This window comes from Dipodomys spectabilis, unplaced genomic scaffold (genome assembly GCF_019054845.1).
Source record: "Dipodomys spectabilis isolate Male_0828 unplaced genomic scaffold, ASM1905484v1 ptg000032l, whole genome shotgun sequence".
Taxonomy (NCBI): Eukaryota; Metazoa; Chordata; class Mammalia; order Rodentia; family Heteromyidae; genus Dipodomys; species Dipodomys spectabilis.
The window spans coordinates 27,716,389-27,740,441 of NW_024870709.1; the positions used below are offsets into that span (position 1 = coordinate 27,716,389).

General features: G+C 36.0%; 1 protein-coding gene across 2 annotated transcripts in view; it reads left to right on the forward strand.

The window, feature by feature from the left end:
• Nucleotides 1-24,053, forward strand: part of Alcam (activated leukocyte cell adhesion molecule) — a 181,235-nt gene that overhangs the window by 126,336 nt on the left and 30,846 nt on the right. For both annotated transcript variants that reach the window (XM_042676827.1, XM_042676825.1), the window contains exons 2-7: nucleotides 4,764-4,864; nucleotides 7,620-7,839; nucleotides 14,695-14,759; nucleotides 16,152-16,239; nucleotides 16,699-16,881; nucleotides 22,992-23,119. In XM_042676827.1, the coding sequence (XP_042532761.1) occupies nucleotides 4,764-4,864; nucleotides 7,620-7,839; nucleotides 14,695-14,759; nucleotides 16,152-16,239; nucleotides 16,699-16,881; nucleotides 22,992-23,119 (785 nt within the window). The remainder of the gene's footprint in view (nucleotides 1-4,763; nucleotides 4,865-7,619; nucleotides 7,840-14,694; nucleotides 14,760-16,151; nucleotides 16,240-16,698; nucleotides 16,882-22,991; nucleotides 23,120-24,053) is intronic.

A 24,053-nucleotide genomic window follows, 5' to 3' on the forward strand; every position in this document is an offset into this window, starting at 1 on the left:
TAACATTGCCAATCTAGTGAACAACTAAGAAACACTGCTATAGACTGGTATTATGAAATATTCACATGTCAATAAGAGTTTTGCACATTCTAACTCATTAATAAATAAGAGCATTAGCAGGTTTACCGAAATTCCTCAAATCAATATGACAGTATTTTTAATAATCAACTTTCACTTACACCTACACCCTTTCCCATAATTTACTTGTTCAAGTAAGTCTTTGCTAGTAAGTACAAATTTCTATGAAACTAGGATTTAGTTCTTATGCCATAAGCTCTGAGCCAATTTGTACTTGCAATTAACACTTATGGCACCTTAATAAGGCTTCAGGGCTCAAAAAGTGCTTTTAAGGATGGTGATGCGATTAAAGTATCAGTGTAATAAATAACAATTAACCCAATTTTCTATGCTACTTGCTATTCTTCTACTGGAAATGTGGCAGCAGATTCTGACTTTTAAGATGCCTCGATTCAAATGCCTGTATATGTCACCGATATGTCAGCAATGCAAGGAAAATGATCAGTCTGAACTGGACAACTATTTTTTATGGAAAAATCATTCGTCACTGGAGTGATCAAAACCTTTGAATTTTTAATTGTCTTAATCAGAGAGCAAAAGCGACCACCTAGCTTCAAAATTTTGCAAGTCTCTTTTTGATGCTCCTTATAAGCTGTTTGCTATACAGATATGTGACTGTAATTAGCTTGAGTGTTCAAGAACTTGCCTGGGAGTCTATACATTAGATATATCGGTCCAGAGGTTTTTCTTACCACATTTTGTTTCCATTCAATTCTATGTAACTTTTCTAAATATATTGTTCATTTTTGGTTGATAAGCTTATTTAAAATTACATACTGCTTCTCAAGTATGAACTCTCTTTACAACTTTACATTTGCAGACATGAATAGCAAAAATATTTCACAAAATACCTTAAGTATTTAGAGTAAATAAAATATAAATGTAAATAAAATATCTGACATATCTAGTCATATATATCATCATGTTATCCCTGCAGAGAAAAGCTCACGTTTATGCACATATGTATTTACTTGCATTTTAGAATCCTTTAAGAAGGACATCGTAAGAATTCTATATTTGCAGTGCTGCCTATTCATCTGGAGACTACAAAACCATGAGTAGTTTAATCAACTAATATTACAGGGACATAATTACAAGGGAGGTCTAGTAAGCTCAACTGAATTTTCAGATGTGGTAATTCAAAGATTAAAAAGCTCTTTCTTCTGTGAAAAGTATAAACAGAATCATGGAGGTTGTCAGGTGCTTTGGCTGTTGCTGGCACTTCATCTCAAAGGTTAAGACATCTCTACAAATTAGGTTGTTAATTCATCACCAGATCACTAAGGTCTTAGGAGCCACTTTATCCCTAGGGGGTGGAGAAGTTAGCTCTCCCACAGATGCGAGCTTTTAATCTTGCTCTATGATAACCCTGGATTCAGTCTCCTCTTTCCAGAAGAAAAACATTGATGACTATTGCAGACTTGAAATGTGATTCTAAAATAAGCACAAGTGTATGGCTCCTAATGCCATCTATCCATCGTTCATTCTGCCCAGGGGCTGAGGAACAAAGCTTCTGTCTGCGGCTGTTGTTTTCATTCTTCTCATGGGTCTTACTTGTTTCTGTTTGCTCTGCTCTTCAGAGTTCAGTCCTGACTCCTTCCATATTTGGTATTGTTACTAAAAGAAAAGAAAACAAAATCCATGAATTTCCAAATATCTTTAATAAAACAAACTGAAAGCCCACTAACTTTTTGCTTTGTCCTCATCACAAATGAGGAAAGGAACACACTCAATATCATCTTCACGTCAGAAAGCACAAACAACCTCTAATTTCACCTGAATGGAAAGAAGATTATCTTTCTATCTTCCCAACCAAGAAACCTGTAAAAATATGCTACAAAATACGCTTTTTTCTTCCTCCACAAGACAGAGATTGCCTTTTATGCAAGGACAAAACTCAAGTAACCGACCTGCACATCGAAAGTAAGATAAGTCAGCCTTTAGAATATGCACTAGGAATAAGAAATCACTTAAAGTTCTAGTGTTTACAAATTCTCTCTGGCTTGCAAAGATGCGAATTTGATATCAAAGTAGAAAAGTCCTCTACAGCAATCAAATGAGAAATCATATTACTAGGAGTCCTTTAAACACCAAGCATTGTTCTTGGAGACACAAACACTTAAAATGTGTAATCCTTTCCCTGTTGCAGTTGTGCTTTCTTCATATTAATGATATACCAGGTTCTTGAAAGTCAGACAGTTTTAAAATCTGTTGTAAAATTCTGTGTGTGTACAACACATTGTTATTCTAGAAGGGAGAGGAGAAAAAAGGTCTCCTAAAATGAACAAAGCATTATAATTTTGGAAAAGACCATTGGAATTTTGTCATTGTTTTGTTGGTCAGTTGTTGGGTTTTTTTTCCTTTACTTTGCAAAAAAATTCACTTTATTGGTGCCTGAGACTTTAAGTTGCTTGTTGTTAGCCATGGGTGGGAACCCATCAGTTAGAAGACATGGAGACATGTCCTGCCACCTCATATTAAGGAAAGACAATTCATCTTGAATTCACTTCATGAATCACACAATGGCTTCTTGGGCTTGTCGGACCTGCACCTGTGTATGGGCAGGTCACACAATGCATGGTAGAAATTCCAGAGGAAACAAGGAGCATAGAAAGCAAATACTGTTTGGAAATAAAGCTGTGTGTTAAATATGATTAGTTTGCATGTCTGTGACTATGTATCTCAATGCTCATTGGGTTTCCAATGTAGGTTATTGGTAGAGCGCTTGCCTAGCATGTTTACAACTTCACCATTAATAAATAAAGCAAAAAAAATGCATTTAACACCTCTCCTCCCCATTATTTTTTATTCACAAAAGATTGACTCGGTCATTTCTGCATTTGTAATCTTCTGGTGTTTGATGTTTCAAAACCAAAAATGTAGTTGTAATATGTTAATTTTAATTTTTTTGAAAAAATACTCCTTATTACATAACAATAAATAAACAATTTAAGATGTACCTCTTCTCTCACTCAAGTGAAAACACATTATCACTTGTCATCGTTTGCATTCTGTATCTTAGCAATTGTGAAAATGTTGCTGTGTTGCATATTTACATTAACTTTGCTCTTTGTTCTTTATGTTTGTATTCAGTGGGATAAATTGCTTAAAGGGGAAGTATCCTTTTCAATCAATATTGTTTTAAAATGGATCTTTTATTCTTTTTACCTTAAAAAAGTGAATGAGTTTAGCCTCTATATAAAAGATTTGCACAGACTGTGGTTAACCGAGAATGACAGCATCTCTGCAGTCCTGCTTCTTCAGAAAGACAAAATGATCTTATTTATGCATTGTAGATTGCTGTAGCTTTGCCCTTTGGCACCACCTGGTGGACAAAATACCATTTTGTCTCTATAGTTTACCCCCTTCACATGCATGTCCATTTGTGACATACCTTGTTAAATTGTTTTACATGTTAAATATCTTTGTAGATAAAATAACTTCAACTATATAACTTGTTTATTAATTGCTATTAACTTGAGTGAGCTTTTAAAATTTTCAACATGAACTACCTATGCATATTTATGGGGTACAGTATGATATTTGAATATATTTATGCAATATACCATTTGTCCTGAACAAATCAGTATAAGTTACCTAAAATTTATTTATATTTAGAGTCTTCAACATTATACCTTTTAGCAGTAGAGTGTTATGAAATATAGTCACCCGTTATGCTGTAATAATTAGGCACCAAAACATCCAATCTCTCTCTAACCTCTTCTCCCAAACATTTCTAGTCTCTTCTTTCAGATCAGATCTATTTTAGAAATAACGCATAGCACTTGTCTTTCTGTCCCAAAATGCTTGATTTCTTCATACTTCATGATTATATACAAATATGATGAATATTTTACATTCCAATGAAACAAATCTTTGTTTTGACATTTTAATTACTTATTATTTATAGATTTCCCACTCATCAGTAAGACCAGGGAGCTTTTCATCTTGTAATAACAAATTGTGGTTTAAATAAGATTTCTTTGTCCCCCTAAAATGATAACCACTTTGTAAATAATAATTTTAAAAGAAATTTTATATTATTATTTTATATTAATATTCCACATTAATATATTAATATTATATATTTTATGGAAAAGTATTACATTAATATTTAATTTTTTCCATAGTGGGGCCTGAACTCTGGGCCTTGGCACTGTCCCTCAGCTCTTCAGCTCAAGGCTAGCACTCTACCACTTGAGCCACAGTGCCATTTCTGGTTTTCTGGTGATAAGAGTCTCATGGGGTTTCTTGCGCAGGCTGGCTTTGAACTGCCATCCTCAGATCTCAGCCTCCTGAGTAGCTAGGATTACAAGCGTGAGCCACTGGCTCCTGGCTCAACCTCTACAGCTTTAAAGTGCTCTTTGCCTTCTCATTTTTCTTCTTACAAATAAAATTGAATTGTGGTTATAAATGTATTAATTCTTAGTTTGGTAGTTTTTCTTTAGCTTGCCAAATGATAGCTTGGACAGTATTTTTAAATGTATGCAAATATATATGTAAAGATACATAAAGAGTAATTCAAATGTATCTAAGTATAGCTCAATCATTTAAAAGGTGTTCTTTGTGAGTGTATTTCTGTTAAATACAGTAAAGATGATCCACAGATACATTCTGCAACACACCTATACTATGCTGTCAACAAAACACTTAAAATATCTTTTTGTTTTTCCTTTCATCTGAAGGTCTTGGATGGTATACTGTAAATTCAGCATACGGAGATACCATAATCATGCCTTGCCGACTCGATGTACCTCAGAATCTCATGTTTGGCAAATGGAAATATGTAAGTGTGGAATTTTAAATTTATACAATGGCAGTGCTCATCGATGTATAGGGAAGTAAGAAGGTTGGAATTAACTGTATTAGATGAGCCAATACAACTTCTAGGTTTGTATAACAAACACTATTTCAAAATTAATGCAATAAACACACCATTCTTAGGTCCTACTAGTGTGAAAAATTCATTCTTATGAATTAGAGGTAGAGATATATGGATTTCCACAAAGGACCATATGTGGGGAATAGATCAGAGCTTATAGAGGGGCTCTGCTCTCCAGTGCTCCTGCTCTTTTCACGAAGCCATGGTAGCCATGGACTTGGTAGAAGATATCTCTAGCTCCTTGAATATTAACTGGAATTTGAGCAAGGAAAACACTTGGTGCTCAAGTAACTCATTACATGCTTCTCCTTAACAACAGTTCTCATGGCCTTTTATGGTTTGTGATGCATTACGATTTGTACAAAAGTATAGTTTGATTCATTTTTTTAGGCCTTTTTCTTCTTACATCTCCCCCCCCAAAAAATTCTTCAGAATACACAGATTGACCTGATAGTCTTTTAGCCTGTGGTTTCTGAAGCCAGACTAATAGGTGATAACCCACGGCATTCTGGGCAAGCGAATGAATCCCTAATTTTCAATATCAAATGAGATAAGAGTATCTTCCTCACAGAGATGGAATGGCTAAAGCAAAACGTATCAAAGCACTTAAGGGCACCTGAGTTGTGGCAATTGCTTGAAGAAGTCATCGAATGTAATTGTGAGACTACAAAACTGTAACCCGTGTGTGTGTGTGTGTGTGTGTGTGTGTGTGTGTGGCATGTGAATGGAAGGGGGTGGGGGACACCATGACACTCTTCTGACTTCTCCCCTCCTTCTCCTAGTATCTGATTCTCTCTAGATAGTTCTAAGTATTCCTAGATCTTTATTAACATGCTAAGGTGAAGTTAAGACCTAGGAGAGAAGTCTATGTAGCATCCTCCCAAATTCTTAGAGCTTGGGGTGTGTCCCACACAATTAATTCATCTGTGGATCAAACTTGCAGTCAAAATGAATGGAATCAAATCAAAAAAAAGTCTTTGGGGATCATAGAAAATTTTAAGTATGACACTGAATAGTTTCCATGTAAATGGTAGTACTGAAAAGCAATCAGTAATGGCCAGTTTCCAATTGTCGGTTAAGCAAAAAGACCCAGGAATAACCAGATGAGATACATTTGAGTTCTTATTGTGTCAGCGTTGTTTTGCAGAAATTGTATAAATGTTCTAATGTAATGCAAGCACCAGAAATACAAATGGAAGTGATGGGGGGAAATGAAAGGAAGCAAACATGAGGAGAAGATGGGTTAGTTTCTCCTCATCACCATGAACTTCCAGTGAATGGAGACCACAGTTGTCCACTCCTCCCAGTGCCACCCTCTCAGCTCTTTATTAGCATCAACCACAGTGCTAGGTATGGAAAAAGTATCTAACCACTGTCTAAAGTGGAACGGAGGCCAGGAAACTGAACTCAAATCTCAGCAGCAGAGACCTTGAGAAGCTAATTTAGGATTCATTGTCTAATCTGTAAATGAGACTAGAATTCGAACTTCCAAGGTGCTTACAAGCATTAAATCAATTACCTGCTGCATAGAAAGCCAAAACATCTGCCACATAATTGTTCACAAATTAATAACATAAGGGAAGGGCTATGGAAACTTAAAGTGTTGGTCTATTTATCCTACCATGAAGAAATAACTGAAGACAAGGATTCTCACTGTAAACCTGGGATAAGGCTAAAAGATGTAAGAATGCTAGCACTGAAATATTCATATACTTGTAAAACTATTAGACACCACGATAAGCCTAGTGATTGATACAAATATTTTTTTAGAAGTTAGTCTCTACAGAATCTTAAAAATTTTTCCAAGTATGTCAGCATGCTTTTCTTATTTTCTCAGCGGCCTGGTAAGGTAAGTAAAAAAAAGGAATTGATCACAATTTTAGACTAAATGGTCTTTTGGCTAAGAAAATTTGAAGAAATGTGCCTCGTCTCTATCCTTTGGCATCATTGTATTTGCCAGATTTTAATCTCATTTTGAGAAATTACTATTTTAAAGCCTCTTGAGTTGTGTTTTATGACTCAGATAGTAAAAAATGTGGACTTTAGTGGTTAACCTGATTTTCTTGCTTAATGCACATGATTGTTTTACAAGGATAAATGCTCTTCTCCAGGAAGAGAGGGTAAGTGGTGGTCGTAGAAAGGTCAGCCGCATCCGCTCTGTGGGAAGAGGGGGACCTTTAATGTATGTGGATTAAAATAAAGAATAGGCCTGAAGATAGCTACCCAGAATATCTAGATCTGTATTTGCAGCTCAAGAATATTGCTTGCTACAATATTTATCAGAACACCATTTTCCACATGTCTATGTTGGTTTATGTTTTAAATTTTATATTGAAGAAGACCAGCCCTTGTCAGTTTCAAAACAGCACCTAATTTTGTCTTTTAGATGGTGGGGAAAAAAAATCTCACTGGGTTTGAGCTCAGCAGTTTTTCTTTGCCCACATTTAAATCAACCTGTAAAACAACTTACGGCTTCCTTCTTAGGAAGAGTGAATTTTCTGGAAGCAAAGACTTCTGGAGGCTGTTAGGCCCTATTATTATTCTTGAAGAAAAATATAGTAAATATTGGTGACCAAGGAAGGTTTGTTTTTCTGACTGTCATCTTATGCATCTGAATATGCTTGTCCTTTTAAATAAAACACATTATTTCAATTTTCAGGAGAAGCCCGATGGCTCGCCAGTATTTATCGCCTTTAGGTCCTCTACAAAGAAAAGTGTGCAGTATGATGATGTACCAGAATACAAAGACAGATTGAACCTCTCAGAAAACTACACCCTGTCTATCAGTAATGCAAAGATCAGTGACGAGAAGAGATTCGTGTGCATGCTGGTGACGGAGGACAATGTGTTTGAAGCCCCAACAGTAGTGAAAGTGTTCAGTAAGTAGCCCTGCATGTGACTGTTAAGGGGTAGTGATGGCTAGTCCTACAGCAGGTTCTTCAGAAAAAAGAATGAGCTTCCTGTGGTGCCTCTACATCATGTATCTTGGGAGATTTCTGGAGATCCTCCTTCTGCTCATGCATGCCGTCCACAAGGAAAGTAGGGTCTGAAATTGAAAGAGGAGATTTGCAACAACAAGGAACTAAAGTAACAGTCTTTATTTTTTGTTGTGTAAAGTTTTCTGAGATCTGAATGCTACAGAAATAACTGGTTAAAAAAAAAAAAAAGAAAGAACTGGAATATGAGCCGTGATTTTCACCGAGCCATACAAATAAATATTTTGGGGTATAGAGAGACATAGAATCTTTGCATGTCAGAAAGAAATACCTATAGATTATTAGGCTGAACCATTCTAAATTGCCACTTTAATATATGCAAGCAACAAATACAATGTCAGTGCCAGGCTATCTTGTGACCTAGAGATCTAAGTATATAATTTTTATGTTTATGGTATGTGTATGTGTCTTGACCTTTAATGCTCATTGATGAATTTAAAGTATTCACTTGGCTAAGAAAATTTCCTAAAATATAAAATCTCAGCAAACTATGAATGTGTGGGAGGTTAAGGTAAAGGTTTAAGTTTAGAAGAAAAAAATAAAAAGAAAAGAAACTTAGCATAATTATTATAGTCACTATGGCAAAGTTACCTTTGCCTAATAATAATATATAGATAATGGTACTTGAGAAGGTATAATTAAAGCATTTCATCTCTTAAGATTCAAATAAAAGAGTCTACCTTATGTTTTAAAAATTACAGGAGGAAAAGTAGGTTTCAAAAGTTTCAGAAAGCTAGTCCTTTTTAATTAGGGAAGAATATCTCTTATTTTTCAACTTTTTTATTCCTTCTGCTTTCTGATAAGACTTTTTGACAGCACCTAGTAATTATTAAAATAAATAGTGAAGAAAAAAACCCAGAGGGCCTTTAACTACAGCAAGTAAGCTGGGTTCCACCCCCCCCCTTCAATTCTCTGTAATAACTTATGCAACTAAGTAGGTCTCTCCCTTAAGTATTTATATGGACTTCAAAGCTCCTATGGGTTCAGGATGTGGACTCAAAGGGTGCTTATACTATCAAAGAAAACACATTCTCCAGGAGAGCCTTGAAAAAGCATATTGCATGGTTCAGTTCAGTTTAGGAGGCACATTCCAGAAATCATCTGACCTTACAATCATTTTAGACTTGAACAAGTACCAAGTATTTGCCAGCCATGTCTACCCCCATGAAGCACATAAAGTCAAAGGCCAGCATTTTGAATTTTCCCAGAGCCCAAGCAAATTCTTTATTTCTTCAAATTTTGTTCTGATAACATTAGAACAAGTGAACTTACCACTGCTCATAGGATATATTTATATATCTTATGATACCATAAATACAACCAGATGTCAAGGATATATAAAGTGACAGCACTCTCCTAATAATGTATAGAAATTCTCCATTTCCAAGTTCCTTTGATATTACATTAAAATTATTGAATGTCAAGGTAGTATAAAAGGAAGTTGAGAAAATTTAAGTTGCTGCATTTAGGAGATTCATTCATGACATTTTCTCAATCTTTTTTTTTTTTCTTTTAAAAGAATGCCATAGTGCTATACAGAAATCTGAAACTAAAAATTCAGTTGGTCTAATTCAAGTAAATCTGTAAGCTGCTTTGGAATACAGAGGATTCTGTGCTGCAGAAAACATTTCCCTCCTTCTTCTTCCCCAACCATACACACACATGGCCAGCACCACTGCCCCTTTCCCTTTTGAATGTTGTTGAGAACAAAGCAATGCTCAGAAACAGAATTTGCATTCCAGGCTGGGGGCCAGGGAGAATTTACATAGACAAGTTACACACTCTTGAAAATGGCAACTGTGAGACATTCCGAATCCAATCAAATGAACAGCATAGCTTATGCTAAAGGCAGTGTTTACAAGATCATATATGGACTTTCTACGACTTCTTTTTTCAAATAATGAGTTTACTTTGGGTCATTTTTTGTGAAGCCAACAGCAGCTGCGACTGGGAGACATCCATTCTGGCATGCATATATGGCAGTCACGGAAGAGTTACTGGGCTCATCAATCAGTCCTCTGTTGAGTCACCTAGCAACACCCACCACGTACCGTAGAATCCCGTGTGGCTCCTGTGATCCAATCCTACAGCAGCATGCGGCAGAATTCCTTGCTCACGGGCAAAGGGAAATTATATTTATTCAAACTACACATCCTGATGGATGACTTTACCCGTAGTACAGATTGATTTGTTTAGTTTTAAGCTATTGCTTAGACACAAGAAAGCATACCCATGGGCCAGTCCAGTTCTAAACAATGGGTGCATTAACACCACAAAAAATCAGCGATTTTCAAAAGTTGAGTAGTAGCAAAATCAAACTGTTTGCATTTTGTGAACATTTGAGGTTAATGAAACTATTCAGAAGGAAGAATAGGCCTTTAAATGTTCCAGTGATTGTGCAAAAGACTCAGAGGTCAAATGGGATCCCAGAGAGCCAAATGGCTGTTAGTGTTGAGATGGAAAAGAAATCACTGAGCTGATCACAGGAAGACCTTGCTTTGTCACAACTGCTCCTAATTTCAGGCCTCAGCCAAGACTCTGAGATGGCCTCATCAGTAAAATGAATGCTTCAGATGTCAGGAGTTTCGCTCTTTTAACTCTTTGTAAGGAGCTTAAAAAGAGAGAGGGGGTTGGGAAAGGTGAAAACGTGATTCTGTACAGTTCGATGGAATTCTGCTACATTTTTCAATGTCATTCATAACTTGTTTATGAAAAAGAGTCCAGTTACTCTGGATGTAGAGATGGGAAGATCACTTGAGTCCTAACTTCAGGACTAATCTGGGCAACATAGTATCTCAGTTTTACAAAAGGGTGGGGTAGGGACTGGGAAGGTGGCTCAGTGGTAGAGCGCTTGCCTTACATGCCTGAGGCCCTGGGTTCGATTCCTCAGCACCAAATAAGCAAGAAAAAAAAAGCCAGAAGTGGCGCTGTGGCTCAAGTGGTAGAGCGCTAGCCTTGAGCTGAAGAGCTGAGGGACAGTGCCCAGACCCAGACTTCAAGCCCCACGACCGGACCGAAAAAAAAGGGTGGGGGAGCAGTGAAGGGGATGTTATAAAGCACTTGAACTTCACAATTCTAATATGTGAGTTTCCTCTACTGGTGTTTTGGGGTATCACAGGAAAACCTGTTTCTTGACACAATCTGACACGCTCTCTAGGGGCATGCCATGTTTGTTGGCTTCTGAGTTCTTTGGACGCTTCTATTTGAAAACTTTGAATTTGGGTACTTCTTATGCTTTATCAGAATTGAGTATCTCTCTTCCATCTTCCCCAGCAAAGTTGTTCAATCTGAAAATAGTGTTTTAAGAGGAGTGGAGGAAAAAGCTGAAAATTCTTCATTTAATGAATAAGGCCTACACTGCATATTTCAATTTTATTCTTTATATATAAAATATAATTTCCCCCATCTATTAGTGATATACACAACATGATTTCATGGACATGTAAGCTTTAAGTTTTTGTCAAATCTGAGCTTGGGTTGCTGCTGAGAAAAGCACCTGAAAGCGCATCTGCCTGTTTGTGTCCTCCTGTGTCAAAATGAGCTATCGGCAGGTCATTTTTGACAGTAATAGTAGAGCCATGAGGGTGATATATAAGAGTTCTTGCTTTTATTACTTGATCTTCACCTGCCTGTGAGATGGCTGGAGGTCAGGAAATACAAATTTTAGCAGGTTGATGATTTCTAGTTTTGTTCAATGATAATGCTTGAAACATTCACTAACCATAAGCTAGATCTTAAAGTAAATGAAAGTAACTATCTTGGTATATTTCTTCATGATAAACCCCCATCTGTACATCACCATTTCCTTCATCTCCAGCTTTAAAAAAAAATCTGTTTCACTTCTCTAACTCACATAAAACAAAAAGAAAAAATATAGCAGAAAAACTTCTTTGTACGAACTGTTTCAAACTGTGATAAATATCAACTGTAGCTTTCCTTTTAATCATTAACCAACCACAGCTCTCAAAGGATAATAGTGAAAACTGTACAAGGTAGTAGAGTACCAGCCTTAATAATAATAAAAAAAGCCAGATGAGTGACCCTGTGTTGAAGCTTCAATACTGACACCAAAATAAGGAAAGGAAGGAAGGAAGGAAGGAAAGAAGGAAGGAAGGAAGGAAGGAAGGAAGGAAGGAAGGAAGGAAGGAAGGAAAAGAAAGGGAGGGAAAGGAAAAGGAAAAGGAGGGGAGGGAAGGGGAGAGGAGGGAAGAGGAGGGGAGGGGAAAGAGTCATTTGGGCCTTATCATTCATTATATGACACCTTATCATTTATTACATGCCAATACTCTACACTACTAAAGGTAACAGCTACTCTCTCCTACAACACATAGACATGTGCACACATGTGTCCGTACATATATACATGCAAACATACATATATATGACCTATAAAATACTATCACATTTAGCATAAATGTTGGGATACTTATTTTTAAATCTCTCTATAAGATTTCGATGTGTTACTGTGGTGATGATGTAACTCCCATCCATTTCAACTGATGTAGCCAGGTCATTGGGAAAATATATGAAAGCCACCATTTGATTTTAGAGTTAAATTAGAGAAAGGTGATGCTCAGGATGAAAATTTGGCTTATTTTTAAATCACCACCTTCGATTAACTTGTTTTAACACTGTAAGTAAATTTGTAGTATTTCTTTTTCTTTCAGTTTTCTACTTGGTTATGAATCCTTGAATCATACTAGGACATTGGCACATAAAGTTTCTTTTTAAAGAAATACTTTGGAATCAATATGCAATTTTGCTAAAATAGTACGTGTCCTCTTTTATGGTCCTCCAACAATTACACATCGATTGTTGCCACCTAACCTAACAGAAAATTGCATACAAAATATGCAGCTAATAGAGAGGGTTGAGACCAAGTTTTAAAGGGAAAATAACTCAAAGAAATATAATAGGTATTAACATTGTTTTGATAGTATTCACTATGACTTTCTTCCAAATAGGAAAATGAATATACATGTGGAGAGGACTAAATTTTAAGCTTCCTTTCATCAAGTTTTCTTAGGTTTGCCACAGTTTTGTTCATTTTTGATGTAAAGGAAGTGCACTATGGCTTTTGCTGAGGACCAACCAAGGACTGTAAGAAGCCATGTGTTTAGGATTATGTCTGTGTCAATGAGCCATCACAGAGTTTAAAGCAAAGTTGATAGGTACAGTCCATATAGGAGGAGGAAGTGAAAAGGGGAAAACTGTTTTGACACTTTTACATGTTATTATAGAAAGCAAAGTTGGCCACACTGCCCAAACTAATAGTTCTATTGAGAGCCTGAATTTATGGTAAGAAGTTTCCAGATTTCTCCCTGTATGCCACACGTAACGTAAGTGAAGGAGAAACTATAACTTATTTGGTTGTTCATTTTGACTCTGATTTGACTAGGTAAGTTAATTCAGTATCTTAAACTCTCAGAAAATGTCAGTCAATCACTGGTCACTCAATCAATGGCCAGAAATTTTTGGTTTATTTATTTAAGCCCCAAGAATTTTTCTTTGTATTTAATATACTGGATGTGTTTTTTCCCAAATTAGAGATCTGTGTGAGATATTTGTCTTTTAGAGGATAGATTTCAGACATAATTCATTGTTTTTAACCAATCAATTTCTCAGTTTTTACTTTTTTAGGCATTCCTTCATACTAGTGAGATCGTTAAAGTATACTGACAACATTTAGGGCTTTAATTTCCACTTGTTAAGGTTTTCAGAACTGGCATCTCTTTGGGAGTGAATTTCAGTCAACTTTTCATTATTTTGTGGTCATTTTTGTTAAAATTAGGTAGCTCAGCCAGGTGCTGGTTGCTCATGCCTGTAATCCTAGCTACTCAGGAGGCTGAGATTTGAGGATCACAGTTCAAAGCCAGCCTGGGCAAGAAAGTCCGGGAGACACTTACCTCCAATTAACCACCAGAAAACCAGAAGTGGTGCTGTAGCTCTTCAGCCTTGAGCTGAAGAGCTGAGGGACAGTGCCTAGGCCCAGAGTTCAAGACCTACGACGAACAAAAATAAATAAATAAAAAATCAGGTAGCTCAATGCCTCTTGTTTCTATGAATCTTGTCCATTTGAGTCTTTCTCTTCTTCTACCTTTATCTTTCTGACTGCTTGTTTCCATTGGTTCATTTGGAAACTAGATAGTAATCACTGTGAAAATTGTATTAGTAGAATTATATTTTGAACTGATAGTAAATTTGCCTTGTTATAATTAAAGTATATAACTTCAATATAGATAATTTATAATATTCATTATCCTAATTTCTAATACAAAATATAGTTTCAAAGGTATAGTTAACACTAAATTCAGATGTGTATTTTTCACTACACTCTAATGATACCTATTTGTCTACTCTAAAGGCTTTTTTCCCCCCATGTTTTCTATGTGTTGTGATTAGAGAACAGGTCAGATAACTAAATTCCAAATCAATAATAGTTATACAAAGGCCAATCCTACTTAATACATTAGCCTCTGTTATATTATTAAATCTATATTCATTTCATAAAACATCCAGATGTTATAAGGATTTGAAGAAATGTTTAGGATAATAAAGCAAATGTTTGCAAATTGTAAACCCACCAGAATTTGAAAATCCAGATTATATAGGAAAATCTGTTTTTTATTGTTTATCATTCTTCTGCTTTGACTTACATTTGCTAAACCAAATCACAACTCAAAGGTGTCCTCTTTTCTTGTCTTTGTATACTTACAAACCTTTTCTACTTAACTTTAGAGCAGCCATCTCAACCTGAAATTGTAAACAAAGCACCATTTCTTGAAACAGAGCAGCTAAAAAAGGTGAGTGTTTGTTTTTATACTAATTACTTTTACTTAACATGGAGTTAAAATAACTCTTGTGGCCTCAGAGTTCAGGATAAATAAGATGGACTTTGCTCTTGAGGAGCTGAGCATTGAAGATGTTATTCAGAGAGCGTGGAGCACAATGGGACCTTCATGCTGTCCCTTTGACCACGATGAATGAAAGAAGGTATGGTCATTTATGAAAGAAAACTTACTCTTTGAGTGAACTGAATGCTAGCATTAATAAAATATGAGTAGATTTTCTACAGACAGTCCTTTCCAACAAAATGAAATAAAATGAAGAGGAAGAAAATGACCTATCTGGGAAACAAACATTTCAGAAATGTGTGTGCTATGATAGAAGTCAAGAATGTACACTAAGGAATAAATCTGGCGAGATTAGATCATAGCAAGCTTCCAAGTTTGGGCTTTATTCTATTGACAAATGAAACCAGTAAACATTTGATGTAAAGGGATGTGAAGATGGAATTTGAATAATTCCAGTAGCAAAGGCCAGAAGGAAAGCTGTACCGTAAAGGGGAGAGGGCTGGAGTTCCACATTGCAGCACATCAGCTGAGTAATGATCTTTTGCAGTAAGCAACAGTATCTAGTGAGCTGGGAATGTGGTTTAGTGGTAGAGTGCTTGTCTCGCATGCATGAAGCCCTGGGTTCCATTCCTCAGTAGTACATACACAGAAAAAGCCAGAAGTGGCGCTGTAGTTCAAGTGGTAGAGTGCTAGCCTTGAGCAAAAAGAAGCTCAAGGGCAGTGCCCAAGCCTAGAGTTCAAGCCCAGGACTGGCAAAAACAAATCTGAAATTTCCTTTGTGTGCAGTTTGCTGGGGGGGGGGGGGGGGGGAGGAACTAAATTCTTTGAGTAGAATTAAATTTACTGAATAATATCTGAAAACCATTGAATAATGAAGCCAAAAGACATTGAAACAGCTGGTGGGGATTAAAGTACATGGAAAGCACTTATGGTGAGAAATAAACTTAGTTTACACACAACATGTATTATACTTTCACTAAATGTTTCATGTAATGGAAGACTTATGAACTATGGCCGATAGTCAGTGTCATCTTGGTTAATGTTAAATATGAATAATGCCAGTTAAACAAATGTGATTTGATAATGGCGTCAGGATCTGTTGCCCATTTAAAAGTGCTCAAGATGATATTGCCAAATATAAAGCATTGCTTTTAGATAAAATAGTATTCTATAAAATAGCATGTCTTAAGTCAAGTCAGAAATTAAGTGGCTTGAGGCCTTTGCATTTCCCAAGTATTCTGGGGTTTCCAAGTTGATACCCCTGACTGAAACAAAAACAAAACAAACAAACAAGCCAAAAACTAGTATTTGCAATACTAGTATTGTTTCTTTGTTTTACAGTTGGGTGACTGCATTTCAAAAGACAGTTACCCAGAAGGCAACATTACATGGTATAGGAGTGGAAAAGTGCTTCAACCCCTGGAAGGAGGTAGGTATGAGGTGGATAATAAATCCAATGGACCCGCTTTGATTTTTCTCCTTTGAAGCCATTCTGTAGGCTACCCACAATCTAAATATGTTTTTCTCCTTTTACATATGGCACTTTTACATAAGGCACTTTGTTCCTTTATGTAAACATTCAATCAATAAGTGATATTTTAAAATGCCACTTAGCCCTTGTGCAGGAGAATCAAGAACAGAGCAAAGTATTGCTTCCTATGGCATGTTGTAGAAGTTAATTGACGTGAGTGGGAGATAGGATTCCGGGATTCTATTTTTGTCCATGTATCTGATTCACGGCTTTGAAAAGACATCCTACCATGCTGTATGTCAGTTTTTCCTCCTGCTAAAGACAGAAGAACAAAACCACTCAAAGATATTATGGTATTAATTAAGGACTGTGACTTTCTAGTGAAAGACCGACTACCATCAGTATTTTATTTTTCAGCGGTGGTCATCATTTTTAAAAAGGAAATGGATCCTGTCACTCAGTTATATACCATGACTTCATCCCTGGAGTATAAAACAAGCAAGGCTGATATACAGATGCCATTCACCTGTTCCGTGACCTATTATGAACCCTCTGGCCAGAAAATAATTCAGTCTGAACAAGCAATCTTTGACATTTATTGTAAGTAGCTCAATGTATAATTGTACAGTTTTAATATATTATAAATAATATGCAAATACTGTTCACCTTTGAAATTCTAATTCATTTGCTTTTTGAATTCTGCTTCCAACTTTTCACATAAACACTTGGCATCCAAACTGCTCAATTCCCTTTGACAAACCTGTAGTGTATTTAGATTATCTTCCATTTTTATGAGTATCTGTCTTCTATTCTGCTAGGTGGCAAGTTCCTTAAAGAAATGAGCAAAGTCTTTTGGTGGTCCTCAGCACTAGCATATGGCAATAAAACTTGTAGAAACTCAAAATACCTGCTGAACCTTTTCTCAATGAAGGATAGAAAAATGCAGACTTATTTTTAATTTATTATTACTGATAGAAAGGGTTTGGTGTCAGAACTTGATATGTACTAGGCAAATGCTTTATCACTTGAGCTATGCCCTCAAACTTTTTTCTTTAGTTGTTTATCAGACAAAGCCTCATATTTTTTGCACAGGGACAGCATCCAACAGCAATCCTTCTCCATCATCACTCCCATAAATATAGCCATGCTCCATCAGGCCAGCGGATTCCTCAAGATCAGACTTTACTGGTGTTTTTTTTTTCCTTGACTGCTCTAACACAAATGCATATACCCGTACTTGGCCTAAATACAGCTTTCTGACTAACTGGCTTCCTAAGTATATTGTTAGCATTTTAATAATCATATCGGTTCCTTAATGAATATAGCATAGTATATTCCAAGATATTTTGGCTATTAAATCATAAATTTGAAACATAGATATTATATAATTCAAAAGAACATTCCTGATAATTTGTTCTAACACCATTGTTTAATTTAGCAGTAATATGAAGCAGAGATATACCCTAACTTAGCCATAGATGATGAAATAGTCTTTTTCCCCAACTGGCCTTTTCTTACAAGACAGATGCCAAGATCATCTTATAATAATGAGCAAGGTGGAGTACTAGCCTTGAGCAAAAAAAACTCAGGGACAGTGCCCAGGCCCTGAGTTCAAGCCCAAGGACTGGAAAAAAAAGTCTGCATTATTATTACTATATGAAAAAAAAATCCTGTAATACTTTCATGTATTCTAGAAAACCTAACACTTCTAAATCTACCCTGTAGAAAAGGTGAAAACACCAGCTGAGCCTATGGAGAGTTAGACCTCAGCTCATTTCTGTTTTGGCTTCTCTAAGGCACTGAATCTTACATTGGACAAAAACAAAAATTCAAACTTAACCCAAACAGTAATGGACTTAGGGCATTATACTTGGTAAATAAATTTAAACTTAACTTAAAATCAATGTATTAGGATGCTTAATCATAATCAAATTATTATTTCTATAAGTATAGGAAGAATTCTTTCTTTTTAGAAGCATACTTTGTTTTGAAAATAATTATTTTCATTATACATATTTTGGAGTGTTTAGTGGTAATTGAATACAGATATATGTACAGTGAGCAATGATCATATCAAGCAGTTAACATTTCCATATCTTAAATATCTCTTAAATTATTTATTAATATGCAATAATTGTACATATTTATGGAGAATAATATTTTAGCGTTTTAGCACACACATAAATATGACATTAACAGATCTTTGCATTTAGAGCCATTCATAAAGCATTTAGCATAAATGTGGCAACTCAAGGTAGAAGAGATTTTTCTAGATGAGTTAGGAGACTTGGGAAATTTGATTCTCCAAGAATGCATGCAGGTGGCAGGTATGCCTGTAAGTGAACACAGAAATCCGGAGATGCATTGAAGGGCATGATTTGCCATGGCTGGAAGTACAGTGCATATTCTGAATAGTGTTTGGGAAGACCACAGGTTAGTGCTGGGGTTTATGATGAAGACACAAAAGGTTTTAAGTCTTAGTCTTTACACTCATAGATTTTATTTCCAGGAAGAGGAACAAGACCCTTGCATCAAAAGGAAATTGCTAATGAAAGATTGCATTTGTCAAATGCCACAGGAACTCAGTAATGTATCCTGAAAGCTGTTGTGTCTCCAGGCAGTGATTCTCAACCTCTTGTGTATACGAGGAACCTGAAGCGTTTGTTAGAACTCAGATTGCTGGACCCACTCTCCATTATCTGACTTGTATGGGGGGGATGATGCTCTTGACTGTTGAAGTTGTAAAAACAACCCTGATGATATCAATAGTGTTAATTTGGAAAGCCTACTTGAGAACCACTGCTCTGGGAAGACTTTAGAGAAATTGCTAAATGAAAAAAGAAGGCATTCGTGAAGAGAGATATTTAATGAGCTCCATTTGGGAAGCTTGCCAAACATGCGCTAAACCATTTCCGCTTCACTATATTGAATCGGCGATGAAACTAGGGAGTCTGGCTCCTTACCTTTGTGTTTACCTGATTTTTGCCTTCGGGCACTGCCTAACTTTATGCCACCATTCCTCACCACATGTCCTTCTTCAAGGGTTTCCAAAATAGTATACTGCCCACCCTTCTCTGCTCGACAAACTGCCTTACCAGACATTGGCAGAAATACCTTTTTAAAGAACAAATGGAATCGTGTTCCTGTTGTGATTGAAACTCTTCAATGACTCTCCAGAATTGTCAGATTAATCTTCATACACCCAATTTAAACATGCCTGGAGTCCCTGATGGGGAAAGTCCGGCCCTATATCTTTCTATCACTGCACTTTGTCTGCACTGTGATTTGTCTTGTTCCTCCAGCAGTGAACTCTTTACATGTCTATTTTTCTGCTGCTGTTGTCTTGCTTTTTTCATTTTGAAAGTTCCTATTTATTCTTTAAAGCCCAGCCAGGGTGAATTTCTCCAGATAGCTCTCCAGTCTCATGCATCCAGTGCTACCAGTGCCCCAGTTGTAATGTGGATATGTCTTAAGTGTTAATGTATTAAGTGTTAAGGTCACTAATGCAATGAAAATTCATTGAAGCAAAGAGCATGTAATTTACAATTCCAACTTGTATAAAATAGACACTAAACAAATGAATCCATTTGGAGTTGATTCTGGTACAGGGTGCAGCATTATTTACCATAGCTAAGATATGGAATCAACCCAGATGCCCCTCAGTAGATGAATGGATCAAGAAAATGTGGCATATATACACAATGGAATTCTATGCCTCCAACAGAAAGAATGACATTGCCACATTTGCTAGGAAATAGAAAGACTTGGAAAAAATTATATTAGTGAAGTAAGCCAGGCCCAAAGAAACATAAGTCCCATGGTTTCCCTTATTTGTAATAACTAGTGTATGTCTGAGACAAGCAGAAAATGTCAGATAAGTTGATGTTAGGTGAAATGAATCCTAAGATAAGGACTCAAATAGTTTTTCTTTCTTGCTATTGTTCCTAACATATTTATAAGATATTTCTTGGTTGCTTTGTATGTCCCTCCCTCACGATATGACCCCTGTTTTCACTGTATTTGATGTTGGTATAATTCAGGGAGGGGAAAGGAAAAAAGAAATTGTTTAAATAGGGATACAGGTGGACCCATTTCAACAATGAGATGTACAAGATGTTATGTCAAAAAACGAACTTAACAACTTTTGGGGGGGTGAGGGGAGATGGGAGGGCAGGTATGGTAAGGGGAAACAAAGGAGGTGGTAACAATGCTTGATAAGAAATGTGCTCATTACCTTGCTCATGTGATTGTAACCCCTCTATATGGTATTTTCACGATAAAAAAACTTATTAATAAAAAAGAAAGAAAGAAACACAAAAGCTTGAATCCATGAATCCATGGTTAGAAGGATAAAAATGAATAGGGGAGATGAAGAAAATTTGAGTAGACCCTTTGGGTTCTTGCAAAGTTGTTTATAGAGCATAGTGAAAGCAAACAATCTCACCTGATCTAAAGTCAATCAAAAGCCAACTTGTGGAGACCAAAGTAAGGATTTCTTTAGGTCAAATTTTAAGTATTAATATGTTTTGAAGCATTCTGCATATTACTCTACTATTCAAAGCATTAGCTCAAAAAGCTGATCCAGAAACAGTTATGAAACAGTGATGAAAGTATAGCAAGAAGAAAGGCTCAAGGTGAGGGAACAAATGAAATTTGATGTCAACACTTCGGGGTGGGTTTACTTGAGTATATGCCACAAAAATGTTAGCGAATACAAAGGCACAATGAGCTGCAAAAAATATTATTGAGACTTAGTGATCCAGTGGGTAAAAGAAGGCAAAGGAAGGTAAGAATATTTGGAAGAATCATAACTTATCAAGGGTTAGAGTAAAATTCAAAGGCAGAGGCAAAGGAAAGATCATTAATTTTGTTGTGAGGCATGCTTATTAATCCAGAAAGTTAAAATGCAAATGTGTTGCAAAAACCTCCAAGCACAGTTGGAGGGAGTTGCTCTAATAGAGAATAGACCTTTATAGAAAGGGAATTCCGGGATGGGATATTTCCAAATAGACCAGCAAGTCAGCCAGGTTATGATCTCTGGCTGGTACAGTGTTTGACTCGCCATGTACCAATGTGATGTGCTGCCAGCCAGTTCTGAGTGCCAGTTAGACAAAGGTCAAAGAGTGAGAGAGATCTAGAAATGGAATTCAGTGGGATGCCAAAAGCAATCTTTTTTTCCATTTTTCAACTTCACTGGAATCTGGTGGTTAGAGAACCATCCTAGGCTAACCCAACAAATAACAAATAAAACAAGTTCATTAAACTGTTTAACCTCACAACATTTCAGTCAGATATTCAGAAAATACCTGAGCATAGAAAAATGTCACAGAAGCAATCTCTGGCAATCTGTCTATATGTTCCTCTGCAGTTTAATTGTAGAACAGTAAGCAAATGAATGTAAAAGAAGAAAAGCTTACAGATCTACAGCTTACAGATTTCACAGTACAAACAATTCAGAAAATAGTTCTGCATAGATAACTTTAGTGTTACCATTTGAAAACATAACCACATTTCTCAATAAATGTTAAATTTTTTATAAAGGCTTTCCTAAAAGAAATTTTACACTAACTGATTTCAAACTTCATTGTTCATCCTATAATCCAGTTGTGTAACTAACAGATAAATTAGAAGTGACTTATTTGTAAGTATGACTGTTATCCTCTTTTATTTCCACTTTGATAGATATTGTCCCCTTGTAACTCCTCCTGTATCATTCATCAATTTATTTATTTATTTATTTATCTTATTTATTTATTTCTTTTGGTCAGTCGTGGGACTTGAACACTGGGCTTGCGGACTATTCCTCAGCTCTTCAGATCAAGGCGAGCGCTCTAAGGCTTGAGCCCAGCGCCACTTCCAGTTTTCTAGTGGTTTATTGGAGATAAGGGTCTCACAAACTTTCCTTGCCTGAGCTGGCTTTGAACCATGATCCTCAGATCTCAGCCTCTTGAGTAGTCAGGATTACAGGCGTGAGCCACCTGCACCCGGCATTCATCCAGCAATTTATTTATCAGTCTGCTGTTAAGAAATAGACTTTAGTAGATTATAAATTATAATTTTAAGCCTTATTTTTTTTCACAAAAAAAGACCAAAATGCAATAGAGATTGCTTCTTGACTCCAATGGCCAAGATAGAATTATATTCATGATCCCTTTGATTCTATCTGTGAATGATTTATTTCAGTTCAATTTTTTCTGGAAAGTAGATCTACTTTTTTGCATTCCCTAAGTCTTGTTACTGTTATTTGTTTTATGTTGCCACCTTTTATTTAATATAAGTTATTATTACACAACATGAGTGCACTGGTACCTAATAGCCTTAGTTTTGTTAGCTGATTTAGTCTTTCCAAACTGTAAGATTCATATAACATCGTTCCATTTCCTTATAATGAGCTCATACGGTGAGATTGTTCCTACTGGTCTTTTACACATGGAATAATTACAGTCATTCCTGCCTCTGTTAAAGACATTTTGCTAAGAAGAAATTGATTTTTATGTAACAGAGACTCTTTGTAGTTTGCTCTAACTAAGATTAGTACTTGGTATAGCAAGTGGCTATTAACTTCAATCCCACTATAAAAAGATACATTTAAGTAATTACTATTACTAGCTTCCTTAGAAAATTGTGTATAATTTAGTCATTTACATTGTATGCACAGAGTAATTTGGTACTTGACAAAAATGGTTAACTTAGACCTGTGACTCTTGCAGATCCGACAGAGCAAGTGACAATACAAGTGCTACCGCCAAAAAATGCCATCAAAGAAGGGGACAACATTACCCTTAAGTGCTTGGGGAATGGCAATCCTCCTCCTGAGGAGTTTATGTTTTACCTACCAGTAAGTGCTCCACTACTCTCATTTTGTCCTGTTATTTGGCTTCTAGCTGGCCTTAAGAATTACATGTTCTCGGATGCCTTCAGAAAGAAAGCGTGCTATTCTTAGAGACAATAAAATATCACCTGTAGAATGTCCTTTGAAGTCTTTTGTGAAACTTAAATTTTCATGTCAAATTTTTGCCTTTTTTTCTTAAAGTTTAGAGGTTTCTCAGACAAAGAGAAAAGAAAATATCTCAACATAGGAAACCAGTTTCAAAAACTCAAGATTTCATTGTCCAAGTAAACTATCAAAACCTGTTCTTGAGAAGACAGCTATAAAATGAAAACTGATGACATGAAATGATTTTAAATTTATCCATACAATATTATCTGAACACACATCTGCTCTGAAGGGAGTAGTTCTAGTATCTAGATTGTAGATAGAGTAACATTATAGGCTCATTCATATTGTAACATAGTATTGTGGTGTTGTCGTTAATTATGTTAGGGACCAAATCCAGGACCTTACACATATGAGACTACTGCTCTACCACTGAGCTACGCCCTCAGCTCATATATATGTGTGTGCACACACACACATTAGCACGTGCTTGTGTGTATACATACATACATACATATGAGCATGTGTATGATTTCATATGTGTGTATACTAAAACATCATCATTTCCTAAACATTTAAAATATCATAACTGAATTGTTAGGAAATGGAGAGACTTGGAAAAATTATATTGTGAAGTAAGCCAGGCCCCAAAAGCATAGATTCCATGGTTTCCCTTATTTACAATAACTAGTACATGTCTGGGACAGGCAGAAAAGGTCAAAAGCTATGTACATATGACCAGATAAGATGATGTTAAGCAAAATGAACCCCAAGATATGGACACAAGTGTTTTCTTCTTTCTTGCTATTGTTTCTAACTTATTTATAATGTACCA